The sequence below is a fragment of the Euprymna scolopes genome, chromosome 3, assembly GCF_053919585.1.
Source record: "Euprymna scolopes isolate OS-2025 chromosome 3, ASM5391958v1, whole genome shotgun sequence".
Lineage (NCBI taxonomy): Eukaryota > Metazoa > Mollusca > Cephalopoda > Sepiida > Sepiolidae > Euprymna > Euprymna scolopes.
The window spans coordinates 96,415,051-96,435,836 of NC_136484.1; the positions used below are offsets into that span (position 1 = coordinate 96,415,051).

The following is a 20,786-nucleotide window of genomic DNA, read 5'->3' on the forward strand; positions in this document are numbered from 1 at the left end:
TTTTGACTCCTAATGGGGTATATATTTATTTGCAATAAAAATATACAAAGTGTGGCACAAGGCTAAAAAAAGGAGGCTAGAGGGTTAATGTTTACCTAACTAACATCTTGTTAACTTAACTAGACTCTTTCACCAAAATACCAGACTCACTCTGTGGAAATCCTAACTAAAACCCGAAATAATATATATATATATATATATATATATATATATATATATATATATATATGATGTGGGAGTATACCACCAATGATTTCGACGATCGTTTCATAACCACAAGTTATAATAAACAACCAATCAGAAGCTTCAAAGTTACTATAAAATTTGTCGACTTTTAGATTCTATCAGTTCACTGTCGTCTCTGTCACGAACCTGCATTTGATTCTTCGCCACCATCTTTGTTACTAGGAATTACTTGACACTCAAGATCAGAACTGCACTGATTCTTCACCGCCATCTTTGTTCAACATAATGTCTCAACACTTAACGTCTTTTCTTTGACGATTCGGAATCTATATTCGAATTGTGGCAGGTAAAATTTCTGGGGTATCTAAGGATTCGGAAACTACACAAAGTTATACAATCTCCAACAGAGAATCCTAACGACCCTGAATTTCTCGAAAAGAATGCGACTGTTTTTGCAGAATTCAATGCTTCGACGATAGAAGTCTGTCTCTGATTATAAAAAATGCCTTGGATGATGGACGGAAAGCATTGAACATATTAAGAGAACATTATTTATCAAAAGGGAAACCGAAAATTATATTTTACACTGTGCCTTGATAAGTGGTGACCTACCGAGTAATAAAAAAAGACTAGTGCAAGAATATGTAATATTTATTTTTAGAAGCAGAACTTTTGCACCCATAAATTATCTGTCAGTACTTTGATGCCCACAAATTATCCATTGCAATCAGTTTTGATAAAGAAGGTTCAAAATCATTTGTTCTCGTTGAAAACTGTTTCATTCGACAATATATTTTACAAATCAAGTACATAGCCTTCCTTATTTTTATTTATTAATATGTATTCCTTTGTGGTAAAAGAAATTAAAGATTTATTAGGAAATTTAGGTTTGAAATAGTAAATAATCGTAAATATTTTGAAAGCTGAAGTTCACTATCACCGGTTCATTCGGTTAATGGCACAAACATTTGCTTATCTGTAGAAATGTATACGTATGGTAATCTCAAATTAGGTAATAAACACATTGTCTATATAATTATAAAACTCTGTGGACGTCCGACCGCCCTTGCTTGCATCTTGTGTATCAAAAACATTGTTGTCATGGAAACCAGGTTGTATTTAATAAAATTCACACTCCTTTACATAGTCCAATCATATTAAGTACAAATAAACTACAGTCTTTACTAACCATAAACTTGTAGACAGTTTCATGATTGAAACTGTTTTATGTTTATGTGTCGGTTTCAATTCTAGCTGATGTCATTCGAATCTTTTTTTTTTTTTTTTACTTTTGAAATCATGACTCTATATGTAATATGAAATAATTGACTATAATAAATACGAAATCTGCATGAATGGAAATATATTTAAGCGTATTTTACGACCGGGCAACGCCGGGCGCCCATGCTATTTAATAATAAAAATGACCGATATTTTCTCATTATACTCTTACACCAGACACTATAATTCTTATCTTTTAAACTATTTTCAAAATATTTAAATATGTGAAAAACAATGTGCCAGGTCTATAGTGTAAAAAGAGTTTATAGCCAAAAACGATCTCTCGTGACCATTTTTTAAAACGAATATGCAGTGTTTATTTTCACTCGTTCATGTTAGGGTAATTTGGTTTCTATTAGCAAGTTTTACATATTTCAGCACACTTTTATATTTTCCTTGTCGCGGTTTTAAAAATATTCACATCGTAACAAGCAATAAAAACATAAAATGCGAAATGCACACGATACAAAAGTTGGTAAACCGAAAAACGAATAACGAAAAAAAAAAAAAAAAAAAGAAAAGTTGATTCGTACGTATAAAAATGCAAGATAACGACGGTGATCATTTCTTCATGATTAATGAAAGGTATCTTGTATCCTTACAAATAATGTACCCATCATAACATTAACTTAGAATTACGATAAAAAAAATAATTTTATGATGTAATAGATAAATATCGAAGCTGTATTTTTATTATGCTTCTTTTAGTTGACAAGGTTAAATATCTCTACCAACAGTATTCTTTACCAGAAAAAAGTATTTTTAGAAGGAAACAAAACGAATGGAGTCATATCCGTGTGAAAAACATGATTCAAATAGAGAAATAGCTACATGGAATCAAATATTTGCCACATACATTGCTCTCTCTCTCTCTCTCTCTCTCTCTATATATATATATACTCTGTGTGCATGTATGTATGTATATATATATATATATATATATATATATATATATATACAATGTGTGTATATGTATATATATACATGCATACATACACAGAGTATATATATATATACATACATACACGCATACATACACAGAGTATATATATATACATACATACACACAGAGTATATATATACATACACACACAGAGTGTGTATATATATATATATATATATATATATATATATATATATATACATACATACACACACAGTATATATATATATATATATATATATATATATATATATATATATATATATTCACACATCATAGCATTTATCTTAATACTGTGGTAAACAATTTATTTTAGGATATAAAGAGTTTAATTGAAGAAATAAATATCGAAGCATTATTTTTTTCCATCAAGAGAGTAAACTCATGTTTCCGTTTAGTTGAGTAAAGAAAAATGTTTTGACTGACTGTATTCCTTAGCCAGAAAAAAATATATTCAGAAAGAAATTAAAGCGCAGGAAGTTATATTCTTGTTCAAAACATGGTGCAAAGCAAAAAGAAGAAATAGCTATATAGAATCAAATATCGATTTGCCACAGGCATTGTTATTCAGGTCTTTCTTCAAAAAATCCGATTGAGAACTTTCGTATCCTGCAACGCATTAGCCAATCAAAGTATAACATCATTTTTGGTCTGAAGCCATAATGCCCCTCAAATCTAATAGGTCCTGCACTAAGAGCCAATCTTCAACCTCTGTCTAATTGTATCTCTGTGGCTATACAAGTTCCTTAATGTAATGTGTTTCCTTGGTGTACATACTCCCAACTAACCCAACAAGCAGCAAAATCCCACCCCTAGAGGTCCCTAGATTCTGGAAAGCCTTCTCTAAGTTCTTCCACTACTAGACTTAGGAATTCCCCTCCTGTTTCCCTGACTGTATTCAATTTTAAATATAATGAAATGTTAACAGATACCTCGCTGCTGAACTTCCACAGTCCCCTGTTAAACATAATCCCAAATCTTCCAAGTGGCAATATACCTTGTTTGGGATGAAAAAGAGTAAAAATAGAGAAAGCAAAACCATGAAAAATAGAACTTAAACGAGAAAGTTTATTTATTTTTCTTTTTGTAAAAAATGAATCAGATTTCAATAGAATTCTGATCAACATCTGTACTATGTTTTTTTAATTATATAATACCTTACATTTTAGACATTTTCTAGAATCAATATTATGTAATAATTTTTTATTATTCAATTTTCATCTTAATGTATCTGTTTCAACTCATGTTCCCTGTGAACGTTAGGCTGAGGAGTTTAAAAGAAGTACTTTCAGGTAATGCGTTTTTGGCCATTGCTATTAGAGAAGGTTTTTTTTTGTAATTATTGAAGGAAACAAGCTTAGTCTTGGCAGCATCGAATGTGACCATCCATTTTTGACCCCATTCCACTACAGATTGAAAACCTTCCTCTAGTGTTTCTGCCATTTCCTTAGATACATGTTCATTTGTTTTTCCCTCGTGCCTGTTATAGAGTGTAGTGTCATGAGCAAATATATCCATCTCAGAGACAATTTTATCAGGGAGGTCATTTTTTAATATTAGGAATAATAAAGTTCCAAGGATAGACAGCTGACGTAAACCTGCATTTATATTATATTGTTTAGATGTACGACCGTTGAGGACAACCTGGATTCTTCTCTTAAGAGGGATTTAATTACGTTATGCATTCTCCCAGTGATACCATATGATCTGATTTTATTGAGAAGACCATCGTGCCATACCCTATCAAAAGCCTTAGATATATCTTGGGCTACCGCTCTACTCTCCCCTGCTTTGTTCAGTGAATTGTATATATGTTCAGAGATTATAGTTAGGATATATGGTGTGGAATGGGCTTGCCTTAGTCCGTATTGTTGGTCAGTCAGAAGTTTAGCAGCTGTAAGGTGATGGACTAGAGCTTGGAGAAAGGACTCTAGACATACGGTTTAGTAGTATTATATCGATATAAAGTAAATATAAGAATGAACACTTTTCGTTGAATGTTTTTTGTTGCTGTATAATTTATCGCATAAACAAACATGCCAGACACAGCCATTTCATTGCTTTACAAATAAATATTTATTTTATTGATTCTTTAAGATACTTGTAGAAGAACCATCCACATAATTGGACACGGCATCTATTAATGAGAAATACGGAAAGGAAGACGGATAAGGATTTATTTGAAAATAGTTGCTTGATATGTTTGGAAATTTTTTAATGAAATGGGCTGTACTCAGTGGAAAGCATAGGGTGGAGGGAAAAGACGATAGCCCCGGGCATAGAAATTGAGAAGCGGTTGTATCCAATTATATGAAAACTAGATCCCTTTATCATAATACTTTTCATTACTAGGACCTAAAAGTTAGTGTCCCCAATTATGCTGGGTTACACAGAGCTGAGAGCGAAAAGATAATGAAATACTAAGGTCTTATGTACGACATAAAAAGAAACTGGAATCTTAGGAAGATTTCCATAATTTCAATAATTATTAGAGCAACCAGACGTTAATGGAATGTGCTTTGACTACTTGGCAAATATACCCGACGAACCAAATGCAGGAGAGATATAAACAATTACAATTAAAAGTATGGTTATAATCTAAAGATCTCTTGGTTAGAATGTATGAGATAGCGTGTGAATGCCTTGCATTCGGTAGGATGCACCATCCCCAGCTAGAAAAAAGTAAGGACTTGAGTCTTTGGAGCATACAATAAAAAAAATTGGCCTCGGGCATCACCAGACCTTTGCATGCTATTTATCTCTCCATCCAAACATCCAGTGCAAGTGTGTAACAGATAGGTTAATGCTTACATCGTTTAGTCAGAATTGCTCTGCCATGAAATCATTTTTTTTTTTAAATTTTACAAAGCAGTCATCACTTATCAGGACCCGGAGGCCACTCGAGGATAAGGGCTAATTAGTGTACAGTAGTTAATGGGAAAATGTTGTAGTCATCATTAGTAGTGGAAATTTAGTAAATTGAATTACTTAAGGAGATGGTTCATCAAGAACTTGTTCACATTAGACTTGAATACACCATATTGTAGTCAATTGGCAAGCAGGAAAACGGAACAGAGTTCCACAGGCGTGCAGTTCTAAGAAAGAAGCTTTTTTCATCGAGTCTACATTTAGGTTTAGGCACAGATAAAGAGTGAGGGAAATTATTGATAGTGATTTCAGCTAGACGAGTGTTTTTCATGAGAGTTAGGCCAGAGGGGACTACAGATTGCAGCTCAGACGAGCACTTGCCATGAAAATAACGATAAAGCAGAGACAGGCTCGCAACGTCTCTTCTGTGGGAAAAAAGTTGCAGGGAAGAGAAAAGTGTACCCCCCGTTATACTATGAAGTCTATTTTAAACTCTGTCAAGGCAAGATAAGTTGCCCCTACCTAGATGTGGTAAGAGTACTTCATCCTTGGATGTACTTGCCTCTTATAGAGGTAGAGAACTGCATCAGCAGTGATATAGCTATTGGAGCAGTAGAACGACCCCATTATTATGAAAAGAGTAGAGTTTAAAGGTAAGCTTCTTGAAGTACCTTTTATTTGATATCCACACAATCAAAAGTGTTTTGAAAACGAAGTGATAAAATAGAAATGGCGAAGTATGTAGATTATTTTTCGAATGAATAATAAAGATAATTCATTATACTTCAGTTTTTTTTTTTTCAACCAAACCATTTAGGAATAGGGGTTATGTTTTTTTCTTTGTACTTTACAGCTTCTTTCAGAAGAAATGTTGCAAATCTTTCTCTACCCTTCCGTTATTTTCATGGTAAGTGCAAGAACGGTTCCCATTTGTAAAACATTCGCAGCAAGAACTCGTCTAGCTACAACCGCTATAACTAATTTTTCTTTCCTGTGTCTCTGGAGTTATACAGAACTTTATTAGCATAGTTTCTTTTCCCAAACTACCTGCCTATGGGACACAATACTACAGAGCTGCTTACGAGCTTACTACAGCATTATCATCGTTCAATGTTAAATTCTTGTTGAGCTGTCTTCTCAAATAACCAAATTCAGCCTAGTTTCAATCATCATTTCTAATCCGCAAAGTATTTTTCTCATCGTCCACCGGATAAAAGTATTAACTCTTATCCTATTATTATCTAATATTATTATAATCTGCTTGGCCTTCGGGTCAAGATCAAAGTGTAGTATCTAACCCTAACCCTTATCCTCGAGTGATTTTTCAGCTCTAAGTCGTTATTCATTGGTAAAAAAAAACTCAATTAGAAACTGTGGTCCTCTATTTAAATACTTATGTTTGAAATTCACACAAATTAAAATTGTATAACTATGGTTAACATATAATCTTAATTTGTTTTTATATATATATCAAGTTAAAATGTTCATTTTAATCTGTTACAGCATCCTTAAGTGAAAGTGTTTCTGTGAAATGAACTGGATTCAAACTTGGCTCACCCAGGTTGCCAGTCTGTGCGCATAGCCACGGTAATTTCCCTAGTGTCCAGGTTATATATACAGTGTACCCCGGATATAAAAAAAACTTCATCTCCTGTCCCTACAGCTCTCTTATATCCGGGTTATACTGTATATCAACACAGGCTCTAATTTGAGACCAGAGAAAATCTCTCTTATATCCGTTTTTATTAGATTCAGGTATCTTATATCCGGGTTGCACTGTATATATGTGGAGATATATATATATATATATATATATATATATATATATATATATATAGTGGACCCCCGACATACGAACTACCCGAGTTACAAAAAATTCGAGATACGATGGCTTCAGAGCAAAAATCCAAGTTACAAGTTTCCAGATGAAACCGCTAGGTGGTCGAGCGTGTTGTGTTCCACTATGCCTCCTTAATGGTGCCATTTTAATTTGAGATACGAGCTTCATTCGGGAACAAATTAATCTCGTATGTCGGGGGGATCCAGTGTATATATATTTTCTGAATAAATATATTTGCTGAGTCATGGTAGTCTTTTTCCCAACATTAATTGAAAAAAAAATATTAGATGATTGGTAGATTTGACTTTTTGATTTGAGACAGATTAAGATTTCTAAAATACGAAGCAGAATATTTAAGAATAAAATATCACACTTTTACTGATTTTAATGAGTTCATTAAGAATTAATATTGTTGAGCAGATGGTAAGTTTTAATCAAGAAATTTTCAAGTTAGTTTTTGGTTGCTAAATAAATAAGTGACTGAACTTTTTTTTTTTTTTTTTTTTTTAGATAATAATCAAAATAAAAATTCTTTTACTGATATCTTAATTTCTCCATTATGCAAACAAGATGATTGGAGACTTCATTTAAAAGACAGTTTAAATTAAGGTCACCTCTAATCAAAATTCATCACATTTCTTAAAAATTCTTATATTAGCAGGGAAACCCGACTTTGTCAGAGACTGAATGAGGATCCCCTATACTTTATTTTCATGGAAATCGGTGAAATCGCCCATTTTTTTTATCAAATCGATTAACTGCCTGCTCTAATTAGGAAGCCCCCCCCCACTCACAGTGTACCGAAAAGAAGCTTCACGTGCCTCCACACAATGACAGTCCACAATACATTATAGTCTACATGGCACTCTAGAGTATCTGCCGTTGATTTTATCTGTAAATATTCGCTTTATTTAAAGTTTTAAATGCAAAAGTCAAGTATCATGGTTCACTTGTGCTCTAGACAGAAACATTCATTTCCAACTCATCCGTCTTATAAAAACTTGATTATATGAAATTATTTTTACATAATCATTTAAATTAGAGTTAAATGTTCAAAAGTCAAGTATCATGATTAAATTGTGCTCTAAAAAGAAACATTCATTTCAAAAGCGCCTCTGTTTTATAATCCATAGTTGATTTTATAGGCGGACCTTTCTGTTTGCGAAGTAACAAAACTTCTCAAATGCACTTGTGATGTTAGGTTGAGAAGTTTTGTCATTGCACAACCAGAAAGGTCAGCCTATAAAATCAACTATAGATTCTTTTATAAATTATTCTGATAATAATCTACTTCTTAATCTACATCAATGATCTCCCAAAACACATACTTAAATCATTCATTGACATCTATGCTGATGACACGACCATCTACGGCAACATATCAAAGGCCATAAATGACAAAGTTCTCTCCGATTCTCTCTCCACTGATCTTCAGCACGTGGTACAGTGGGGGAACAAGTGGCTGGTTACTTTCAATTCAACTAAAACCAAGCTCCTATCTTTACATCATCAACGCTCTGATCCCCATTTGGCATCAATTGAAATGGATGGCCCTCGTCTTGGAGAGGCTCCATGTTTTGACAAGCTTTTGGGCTTGACATTTACACCTGATCTGAAATGGAACATGTATATCAAGTCTGTTGGCAAGGTCGCTGGGAAGATGGTGGGATCCTTCTACCACTCCAGAATATATCTCACTACTACTACTGATGCAATTCTCTATCTGTATAAAAGTGAAGTACGTTCAAGGATTGAGTACTGCTGCCACATCTGGGCAGGAGCTGCTAAAAAAGCCTATCCTGCCTTGACAGAGTACAAAATAGACTCTGTGGCTTAGTAGGAGATGCCCTTTTCTCTTTCCTGCAACTTCTCTTCCACAGAAGAGCCGTTGCCAGCCTGTTTTTGTCTTATCGTTATTTCCATGGCAAGTGCTCGTCTGAGCTTCAATCTCTGGTCCTTCCTCGCCAATCTTTCACAATAAACACCCGTCTAGCTGAAACCACTGTCAGTAATTTTCCCCATCTTTATCTGTGCCTAAAATCAAAACGTAGATTCCATGAGCAAAGCTTCTCTCTTAGAAGTGCACCCCTGTGGAACTCTCTTCCGTTTGCTAGTTTCCCACCTGACTACAACTTGGATGTCTTCAAGTCCAACATAAACAAATTCCTGATGAATCGCCCCCTTAAGACACTTTATCAAATCTCCAATACTAACGATTACTACGATAATATCACGTTGATTACTGTACAGGTAATAACCCTTATCCCCGAGTGGCTTCCGGGCCTTAGTAAGTCGTGACCTCCATGTATAAAAAAAAAAGCACAATTGAACCGTGATAGAAAGATTTAGAGTGGGAGAGAATAGAAATATGTCACAAATGCCGAAAAGGGTTTTGGAGATCGACCCCCATAACCAGATATATTCTGAAACTACATTAACAGGAATAATCAGATAAGCATGTTTCACTAAGAACAAAGGTGATATAATAATATCGTGTGAAATATGCCAGAAACGCTTTTTAAACATGGCAGCAATATGCATACAACAGATCAAGGAAATGAACGTGAAATTTCCACTAGTCATTTATTATTTAGTAACATCATTATTAACAGTAAATTATACACATTGATGTAGAAACACCATGGAATTTCCACAAGAATTTCTATTTATCCATGCATACAAATATATATTTCACGCTTGTAAAACATTCGCAGCAAGAACTCGTCTAGCTACAACTATGTAAAGTAAATATAAAAATGAACACTATGTTACTTTTAATATTAATACTGCTGTTACATTATTAGATCGATTTTATTTAAAGTAGACTCACTAATATGTATAATTAACTTCATCTGGCTGGGTGGAGATATTACCGAGAGGAGGGCCTAGTAAAAATATCCATGGTTACAATTTTAGATATTAACTGTGATGGCAGATAATACCGAACACAAATTAGCTTTTTATATTTTTACTGGAAATCGTTTGGCTCGGAGTATTGTGCCAAAGTTGTAAAAGAATGTTTGCAAATGAGAACATGTTGGATAGGATCATTAGCAGAATTAAAGATTAACACATGAACATGATTACAACAAGTACTTTAATATACAATGCTGTTATAGCGAGTGAACAAGAAAATAAAAATAACAGAGAAAAACAAGTATTCTCATGGAAATAAAAACTTTCATAATCTTCAAACAGTGCGAGGGAGAATAAACCCGGATACAAGAAGTGGTGCACTCTGGCACATAAAAAAAGTTCCTGAGAAGCCTTGTCAGCATTCTCCAGTGAGGGTGTCTTAAACAGATATAAAGTAACTCCTTCCCAAAGTGAGAAGGTAAGGTTTGGGAGTATGGAGCTTCTAGAGCTGAACATAACAAATACCACTGCCACCACAATGGTTCAGTCTTTGTCAAGCTGATCATCAAGGGCGGATCTTCAATTGGTATGAAAGGAGACAACTTTCTTCACTGTATTCATGAGACGGCTGACCACATCTCACAGGATTGGCTTGTACGAAACAGAAGACAAGCAAATAATTAAACCGACAGGCGAGAAAGAGAACGATTTAGTCAGACAAAAAATGAGAAAAGCGGAAACAGACTTTTGAGTGAAAACTCTTATATGGATGACCAAGTGACTAAACCAACCAATAGTCGATCGCCCCATTATCACGTGAACTTGAAAGATTTTTCTAGAAAAAAAATCTAATCCAACACCATATCTTTTTATTTCTCTTAACAGCTTCAATTTGAAAAACTGTTTAATCAAAATGGTATCATCCATAATGACACTAGGTAAACTCTTGTCTAAATGCAGTTCATTTTAAGAGTGCCTATCTTTTCAATAAAACATTGTACAAATATGTTGAATATTTTGATAAATAATATACATCTGTTACTCCTCTCACAAACTTCACATCCGCCAGTTATTCCTCTCACAAAATACACATCCTTCTATTAATAGTTTCATAATGCATTATTTGAAGCTTCATTCTACCGTGTCTTACTATGTGTTGTCATACATAAGTCAATATATTAATAATCCTTGGGATGACACTAATTGCTTCCAGCATCTTCCACAAAGTATTGTTTATAACAGTAACAAATGCTGCTTCAAAATCAATAAAGCGGAAATGAAGCGGCATTTACGTCTCTTATTTTTTTAAAGTTCTTTTCTACATGAAACATCGCAGCAGCAATTATTACACGCCAAAGTCAAAATCCATATGGAATCTCCCTAAGCTTTGCATTTACTATGATCTTCATTCTGTGGGGATATTGTTGACGCCTTGAAGGGTTGATAATAATCAAGACAAACGAAGTGGTACATTTAAGAAAGGTGTATTAACAAAAGTGTTCTGGAGTTGTTAACATCCCCATAACTATAATAGTATGGATCGTCTGGCATTATGTAAGCCAGATATTTCTGCCTTCGAACAGAGAGCACATGCATAGTTCTTTGGGTTGGCCTGGTGGCCGGGGTGTGGTGTCTGCTCTGACGCTGCACCCAAAGTTAAATTGTTCTTAGTAAATGGAGGGGGGGGGCCTTTCTATACTAAGACAATTTTATTTTTGCACACTGCCAGAGTGCCCCCTTTTGGGGGAGCTGGTTTTCTCCCAGATTGAAAACGATCTTGTGTAACATTTTGTTTTAGTGAGGAAACAAATAAATACTAAGAGCACGCGCATAGTTAAATCAGTCGCAATAAACACCAGGACTCTTTCACCTTAATATTGTGACCCCCTAAACCGGACCACAACAAAAAGTATGCATCCAATTATACGGCCATACCATTAATAACTGCCACGGCGCTTAGTTGTAACTGTATTTATTTTGTCTGACTAAGTCCATTTATTCCTGAAGTAGGCTGATCAACTTACACCATAACAGACAATTGTCTGTTAGAAGCGATGTGGATTATATGATTGTCCCACCTGAGAGATCACATAATTGTTATATGAAAATGCAAGTCGTCTTCTTTTCTTTACCCTGCTCGTGAATGGTTACATTACAACGGTGATATGGTTCACACATGGTTAGTCCAATTAAACTCATTAATATGATCACTGTAAATAACAGATGAAAACAAGTATTCTTACGTAAATAAAAACTTTCATAATCTTCAAACAGTGCGAGGGAGAGTAAACCCGGATGCAAGAAGTGGTGCACTCTAGCACATAAAAAAAAAGTTCCTAAGAAGCCTTATCAGCATTCCCCAGTGAGGGTGTCTCAAACAGATATAAACTCCTTCCCAAAGTGAGAAGGTAAAGCTTAGGAGTATGAAGCTTTTTGAGCTGAAGATAACAAATATGCATATATGCATCTATGAACATCTCAGTGTTGAATGTAGTGGTTAGGGCTTAATTATCTGATCAATTGTGCTACAACTAAAAAAATTAAGATCAGAAGCCAAAGAATTGGATGTGCCATTATACAGGGTGACCCACTTAAAAGTAGCACATAAAATGTAGTAGAAAGGAGGAATATTCTTTTATTGCTTAAATTACTTGTAGTGTTATAAAAGATGCTGGAAGTGCTCCCCGTTGACATCTGCACATTTCTTGGCACGTTTAACAACGTTTGCATATACTGCCTGTAGATCTTCTCTAGTGATTCTCCTAATAGCGTTGGTAATGTTCTCTTTTAGTTATTCTAGATTGTGAGGATTATTTGCATAAACTTTCTGTTTTAAAGTCCCCCAAAGATAAAAATCACATGAGTAAAAGTCTGGGGAACGTGGTGGCCATAACACTTTGCTTATTGTTCTCTCTCGCAAACATGTCATGAACTCGTGTCAGTGATCTGTGAAACATGGGCATGTCAAACCATCTTGTTGGAAAAAGAATTGCATTTTATCTTGTGGTGTCAGATGGCCATTAAGAGAAAGATTAGAACGATCGGGCTACTTTTAAGTGGGCAGCTTAGTCTGAAAACAATTGATTATTGATTGGGCTACTTTTAAGTGGGCCAACCTGTACTTAGTTGGGTTATTACTTTATTACATAAGAGATTGCCTGACAACAAGGTGGCGTTTGGCGCTAGTAAGTGTTAATTTGATTCTGCACTCAGGATAAACCAAAAACATTATTTGAGGCTGGGTCAGTATTACAGTTTCAAATAGCAACATAACACTCATTCCTCAAAACTACCTGCATGATCTCCCTTAGATTGATATTCGATAAATCTCCCTTTATTTATTTTGACCAATATTAGGGAAAACTAATATTAGGGAAATTATCCGAAAGATAAGAAAATTTATTCCACACATGCCAAAGGCTCACTCTCAGGCATATTTTGCTGGTCTTTAAAAACCATCAGATATTTTCCAACCAGCTCGCCATCTTAGCACGACTTTCTAACACTAACGTTATACCTGTCAACCGCCTTTCCTAATAGCAGTCAGACTTCAAGAACGGTCGAATTCAAATGTATATTAGGGGGCAATCATTGTAATCTACTGTAATATGTCAATGTATGTGCATAAATGAATGTCCTATTTGCTTTTATCTTTTATCACATCACCAGGCACCATCAAGGCAGCAGGACGTCATGACCCACAGTACCAAAAGTTGATAAGTATGGTACAGCAAGGTTTTCCTGAAACACGAACTCTCACTCCACCCGAAGTCCATGAGTACTGGGAAGTACGGCACTGCCTCAGCACCCATGATGACCTGGTGCTCTTAGACAGAAGAATAGTCGTTCCAAAAGGTCAACGAGGAAATATACTGCGCTGCCTGCATTCAGCACATAAGGGCATAACTGGAATGAAAGCCCGAGCTAACGAATCCATATATTGGCCTGGAATGAATGCCTCCATCTGCAATACCGGGGAGAATTGCATGACTTTTACAAGGATCGCACCGAGCCAGCCCCAGGAACCAGTTACATTGACACAGTCCCCAGAGTGGCCATTCCAGCAGATTGTCATGGATCTGTTCCACGTTGGTGACCACAGATACCTTGCTTGTGCTGACAGATTAACTGGCTGGCTCATCTTGTACCACCTAAGCCAAGGGCAGGCAACCGCCTCTCGGTTCATCTCAATCTGTCGGGAGATATTTCAAGCATATGGTTCCCCAGAAGAACTCAGCAGTGATGGTGGCCCGCCATTCACATCCCTCCCATTCAAGTAGTTTCTAGAGAAATGGTCTGTAAAGCACAGATTATCATCTGTGGCCTATCCACAATCCAATGGTCGAGCGGAGCTAGCTATCAAAACAGCCAAGAGGGTTGTAGAGTGGCAGCTGCCCCTCCTGGCATGTGTAGCCAATCAGGCGCCTCAAAATAGAACAATCCACCATCCCTGACTAATTGTAGGCTGGTCCAATGACAATTAGCATACCACTAATTGCTACTGAATAAATATGTTGAAATTAGTTAAATGGTCCATAATGGTGGAGAGGGAAGGTAAGCGCATTCATGCCAGGAGGGGCAGGTGCCACTCTACAATGATGAATGAAAAATGCAAGCAACTACACTTGCCTTATGTTCTTATTACAAGAAAACTATTGTACATAGCTTAATACTTAGCTTATAAGTATTTTCATAATCAAACTGGTGCAACATAAAATTTGGTTGGAGAAGGAAACAAAGCAGTGGACTGATATTGCTAGTTGAAGTAGCAAACAAAAATTGAGCAAGTATGGATGTCAGACAGATTGCTATTTAGGTCTGAATTTGAAAATTCGTTAATATAAATCTCAATAATTATACAACTTTGTGGACTGTCTGGCCGTCCTTGCTTGCTAACTTGAATCTTATATCACATTTAAATCTAGATAAGAAGCCCGCACGATGTTACCTTAAAGAATCGTTGGATTCAATGTCGTAACATAAGTGGTTAAATACAGTACTTGTCTGATAGATAAATGTTTTGGTTTTGATACTAGCTGATGGCACCATAGTCATTTCCTTTTTAAACTTTTGAAATTTGCATAAACTAAAATATATTCAAACGTATTTTACAACCAGGCTACGCCGGGCGGCATGCTAGTATATATCAATAATTTCTTGCAAGAATAATTGTCTTGAAGTTAGATCACTTATGCATCTCTTATTACCGCACAGAAAATTACATTTTTAAACGGTGCATAGTCCCATCTCATTTTCTCTTGCCTCTTGACAGGACAAAACCAACGGCTTTTCAAACCTTTTTTCTGTTTATTTTTTTTAGCTTTCGGATTTTTAATCAAACAAAGCTCCTTTTGAAATCATTACTATATATTGGATTCAATACAATAATCAACAGGCTGTTGGCTCTATAATATTAAATACGAAATCTACATGAATTAAAATATCATATCTAAGCGTATTTTATGACCGGGCAACGCCGGGAAGCGTGCTATTTTATATCTTCAATGTTTTTTTATTGTTTAAATGGTAGTTATCTTAAATATTTTGAATAAGAAATTCGCTAATAAAGATTTTTAAGTGCGCATGATTCAAAGTTCTGCTTAAAAATATATATTCATTATTTTATCTAAATATATTAAAAAAATGGTCAGCAAATAAAGAAGATAAAGAAAAGTAAAGAATTACTTTGCCTGAATAAATGTTCATACTTACAAAATCTATGAAGATATTTGTTTAAACCTTAGGGTGGTCCCATATGTTGAACGTGTCGACTAAGTATAAAAGGTGTAAAAACGCTAAAGACTCAACAAAGGGTGAAATAAAATTTGACAAATTTATTTTAACAAAATCAGATTGTGTGAAAGGTTCCTTCTCTTGGAGATGTACAAGTGCTACATGGCACTATATTTTTCGTTTCAGCGTTATGAATGATGTGTCAGCAGTTATGCCAACACTCTAAAATATCAGCCAAATAAAAAGGTCGGTACATAATTTATTCTTTCTAGATTTGAACTGTGTTTTATTTTAGTTTAGTCGAAGTTCTAAAACAAAACAAAAAAAACTCCAGAGTTCCTGCCTAGGTCTAACACTTGATCTCTATATAAAGTGAAAGCCTCCCTTGAGTCTTGAAGGATAATAGAAAACACCCTGTAAGGATAACTGGTGTGTGTAATTATGAGGCAAGGGTTGCGCAATCCCAACCTCTCCTGAATCAGCACTGCTTAAGTCTAGTGGCAAGAAGACTGACTGGAAACAATACTGAGATAAGAGAGCGCATATAACACATGGAATTCCCAAATGGTCACCAATTTAGTACTGACCAGGCCCAATGTTGCTTAACATCGGTAATCTAATGGGAATCAGTGTGCCAATGTAATTATTCTGTATGTCCGTGCAAGATGCGTAGATATTCGAACATTTCGTTAAAGCTTACCTTTGCCTATCAAACACTACGTTTTGAAAAAGTTGAAAACATTATTTCCCTCTCCCCAATTGACTATTTAAATATGTTATAGTATCTCTTATGATCTCTTAGTCTTATCACATTCCAGGACGAGAATTCATCTAGTCTGGAGGAGTATCCAGCTTCATATACTTGAAGTAACATAACTTGGAGAAAGTGCAATATTCTTCATAAAAATCAGTATGGGTTAGCCATTCTGGGGACATCTTATTTGCACGAGTATTATGTGATTTGAATCAGCGCTTACTTGTATGGAAAAGTGTCCTCATGCCAGGTTTCCTTGGCAAACCACTGTGCAGAAAGACTTTTACATTCGAGAATAGTGTCTAGTAGGCACTCAACTAAACTTCTAAAAAATCAAGGGGCTCTAACCCAGGGGCTAGCACTTTATTTCTATATGAAATACATAGATATTCGAATATTGCATTAAAGTTCTTTGCATCACAAACAAAGTAAGTAAAGTTGAGAACAATTTTTCATTTTCAGTGAAATAGTAACAACAATATGAATATTAAAAAGTTATTTCTTTAGAGTTTCTCTGTTCATGATTGGATGACGAGAAGCAATATGCAGAGTATGCATTAGGTTTGCAGACTACACAGTTGAAAATTAAATGCAAGTATTTTAAATTTGCTATACCAGAGTTCGAATCTCGCGTAAAGGATTTTTTAACCTGGATAACAAAAACATTTTTAAAGTATAACATCGAATAACGGAAAAGGTTCAAAAAGTGACTCCAGAACGATTACAACTCAGCCCCTGTTCAACAAACTGTAGTTAAATGATTGCACCAATCAGTCCTGAGCTTTGAAATTAAGCACAGATTCAAAGTTATGGTGGCTGTCGCTGCTACTGCCTGTGGCATCGTTGCTCCAATGTTTTATAAATTTTAAGAAATTTGCCTAACATAAAAAATAAATATTTAAAAAAACTAAGTGATATTTTTTTATCAGCCAAAAACAGTAAGAAAAAAGTCTTCAGCATTGGTTTAAGGTAAATTATTTTTGTTAAAAGTAATTCATAGATTGAAGCTAGGTAAATATGAAATTGACATATTCAATTACTGTACTAACATCGCTCAAGCAGCGGGTATAAATTAGTAATAGAATAAAAAGAATAAAATAACAGTTTCGAAAAAAACAAAAAAATAGTTAGGGAAACTGAAATAAAAAGAATTGACACCATACAAAACTCTAGACTGATGCAAACTGCTGAAATATTTAGAAAAAATTTCGAGTGTTGAAACCAAACTAAACAATACCAACTATCTATAGATATATTGAAATAGTGCATTGTAATAAATATCCCATAATCTGAAGCAGCAAACAAAAAATTGAGCAGGTATCAGTGTCTGACAGATTGCTATTAAGGTCCGACTTTGAAAATTCCACAAGGTAAATCGTAATTATAAAACTCTGTAGACCGTCCGATCAAGGCAACGAGAATGAAAAGATGAAGATAATCGAAAGAGATGGAAACAAAAAGACGTCAAAGAAGAAGACCAAAAAGACGACAAACAACAAGACCAAAAAGACGACAAACAACAAGACCAAAAAGACGACAAACAACAAGACCAAAAAGACGACAAACAACAAGACCAAAAAGACGACAAACAACAAGACCAAAAAGACGACAAACAACAAGACCAAAAAGACGACAAACAACAAGACCAAAAAGACGACAAACAACAAGACCAAAAAGACGACAAACAACAAGACCAAAATGACGACAAACAACAAGACCAAAAAGACGACAAACAACAAGACCAAAAAGACGACAAACAACAAGACCAAAAAGACGCCAGACCAAAAAGACCAAAAAGACGACAGACCAAAAAGACGACAGACCAAAAAGACGACAAACAAGAATCCCAAAAAGACGACAAACAAGAAGACCAAAAAAGACAACAAAAAAGAAGACCAAAAAGACAACAAAAAAGAAGACCAAAAAGACAAAGAAGACGACAAAGACGATGACAAAGACGATGACAAAGACGATGACAAAGACGATGACAAAGACGATGACAAAGAAGAAGACGACAACGAAGAAGACGACAAAAAGACAAGAAAGACAAAGAAGACGACAAAAAGACGACAAAGATGATAAAGATGAAAAGAAAGACGACAAAGATGAAAAGACGACAAAGATGAAAAGAAAGACGACAAAGATGAAAAGAAAGACGACAAAGATGAAAAGAAAGACGACAAAAAGACAAAAGACAACAAAGAAGAAGACGACAAAAAAGACGATAAAAAACAAAAAGGCAACGAAAAAAAAGACGACAAAAACGACAAAAAAGGCGACGACAAAGACAAAAAAGGCGACGACAAAGACAAAAAAGATGGAGACAAAGATGGAGACAAAGACAAAAAAGACGAAGACAAAAAAGACGAAGACAAAAAAGACGAAGACAAAAAAGACGAAGACAAAAAAGACGAAGACAAAAAAGGCGAAGACAAAAAAGGCGAAGACAAAAAAGGCGAAGACAAAAAAGGCGAAGACAAAGATGAAAAAAGAAGATGACAAAGATGAAAAAAGATGACAAAGATGAAAAAAGATGACAAAGACGACAACAAAAAAGACAAAAAGTCGACAAAGAAGAAAACCTCAAAGAAAGGCGACAGCAAAAAAGGCGACGGCAAACTATACGAAGGCAAAAAAGACGAAGGCAAAAAAGACGAAGGCAAAAAAGACGAAGACAAAAAAGACGAAGGCAAAAAAGACGAAGGCAAAAAAGACGAAGGCAAAAAAGATGAAGGCAAAAAAGATGAAGGCAAAAAAGACAGACAAAAAAGACAAAGACAAAAAAGACGAAGACAAAAAAGACGAAGACAAAAAAGGCGAAGACAAAAAAGATGACAAAGATGAAAAAAGAAGATGACAAAGAGGACAACAAAAAAGACAAAAAGTCGACAAAGAAGAAAACCTCAAAAAAGGCGACGGCTAAAAAAGGCGAAGGCAAAAAAGGCGAAGGCAAAAAAGACAAAGGCAAAATAGACGAAGACAAAAAAGGCGAAGACAAAAAAGGCGAAGACAAAAAAGGCGAAGACAAAAAAGGCGAAGACAAAAAAGGCGAAGACAAAAAAGGCGAAGACAAAAAAGGCGAAGACAAAAAAGATGACAAAGATGAAAAAAGAAGATGACAAAGAGGACAACAAAAAAGACAAAAAGTCGACAAAGAAGAAAACCTCAAAAAAGGCGACGGCTAAAAAGACGAAGGCAAAAAAGACGAAGGCAAAAAAGACGGAGGCAAAAAAGACGAAGGCAAAAAAGACGAAGGCAAAAAAGACGAAGGCAAAAAAGACAAAGACAAAAAAGACAAAGACAAAAAAGACAAAGACAAAAAAGACAAAGACAAAAAAGACAAAGACAAAAAAGGCGAAGACAAAAAAGGCGAAGACAAAAAAGGCGAAGACAAAAAAGGCGACAAAGATGAAAAAAGAAGATGACAAAGACGACAACAAAAAAGACAAAAAGTCGACAAAGTAGAAAACCTCAAAAAAGGCGACGGCAAAAAAGGCGACGGCAAAAAAGGCGACGGCAAAAAAGACGAAGGCAAAAAAGACGAAGGCAAAAAAGGCAAAGGCAAAAAAGGCAAAGACAAAAAAGGCAAAGACAAAAAAGGCAAAGACAAAAAAGGCAAAGACAAAAAAGGCAAAGACAAAAAATGCATAGATAACGACAAAAAAGAGGACAAAAAAGGAAAGATAAAAGAGGACAAGAAAGGGAGCAAAAAATGACGACGGCAAAGAAGACAAAAAAGACGAAGACAAAAAAGACGAAGACAAAAAAGACGAAGACAAAAAAGACGAAGACAAAAAAGATGACAAAGATGAAAAAAGAAGATGACAAAGATGAAAAAAGAAGATGACAAAGATGAAAAAAGATGACAAAGACGACAACAAAAAAGACAAAAAGTCGACAAAGAACAAAACTTCAAAAAAAGGCGACGGCAAAAAAGACGAAGGCAAAAAAGACGACGGCAAAAAAAAAAGAAAAACGAAGGCAAAAAGAAACCCGAAGGCAAAAAAAAAAAAAAACGAAGGCAAAAAAAAAAACGAAGGCAAAAAGAAAAACGAAGGCAAAAAGAAAAACGAAGGCAAAAAGACGCAGTAGACGACAAAAAGACAAAATGACAAAAAAAGAAGACAAAAAAGACGTACAAGATGGTCTGCAGAATTAATGAATCAATGAATGATAAATATTCCAAGTTGATTTGTGATCCCCGATTCATCGTTAAGCCTATTTGTAGCAGTCATAGATATTAACATGTATTTTGTCTTAAATAAGCAACCACTCTGAGGTGGTTAGATCACACAATAACTAATTAACATCCATTAATTTCAACC

The 20,786-nt window shown here is 35.0% G+C and overlaps 2 protein-coding genes across 2 annotated transcripts in view; one reads left to right on the forward strand and one right to left on the reverse strand.

Annotated features, from left to right (window-relative positions):
* The window catches only part of LOC145257765 (phosphoglycerate kinase 2-like), a 600,882-nt gene that overhangs the window by 465,600 nt on the left and 114,496 nt on the right, over positions 1–20,786 (reverse strand). The gene's annotated exons all lie outside the window — the stretch shown is intronic.
* LOC145252485 (uncharacterized) lies at positions 14,764–20,286 on the forward strand. Its single transcript, XM_080111921.1, has 6 exons — positions 14,764–14,769; positions 17,907–18,236; positions 18,592–18,952; positions 19,019–19,210; positions 19,741–19,880; positions 20,179–20,286. The coding sequence occupies exons 1-6, from the start codon at positions 14,764–14,766 to the stop codon at positions 20,284–20,286; spliced, it is 1,137 nt and encodes a 378-aa protein (XP_079968047.1).

Bases quoted from the DNA above. Each gene is read 5' to 3' on its own strand.
- LOC145252485 (XM_080111921.1), top strand. The intron at 18,953-19,018 runs GAAGATGACAAA...ACAACAAAAAAG, and splicing joins CGAAGACAAAGATGAAAAAA to ACAAAAAGTCGACAAAGAAG. The intron at 19,211-19,740 runs GCAAAAAAGACA...AAGGCAAAAAAG, and splicing joins TGAAGGCAAAAAAGATGAAG to ACAAAGACAAAAAAGACAAA.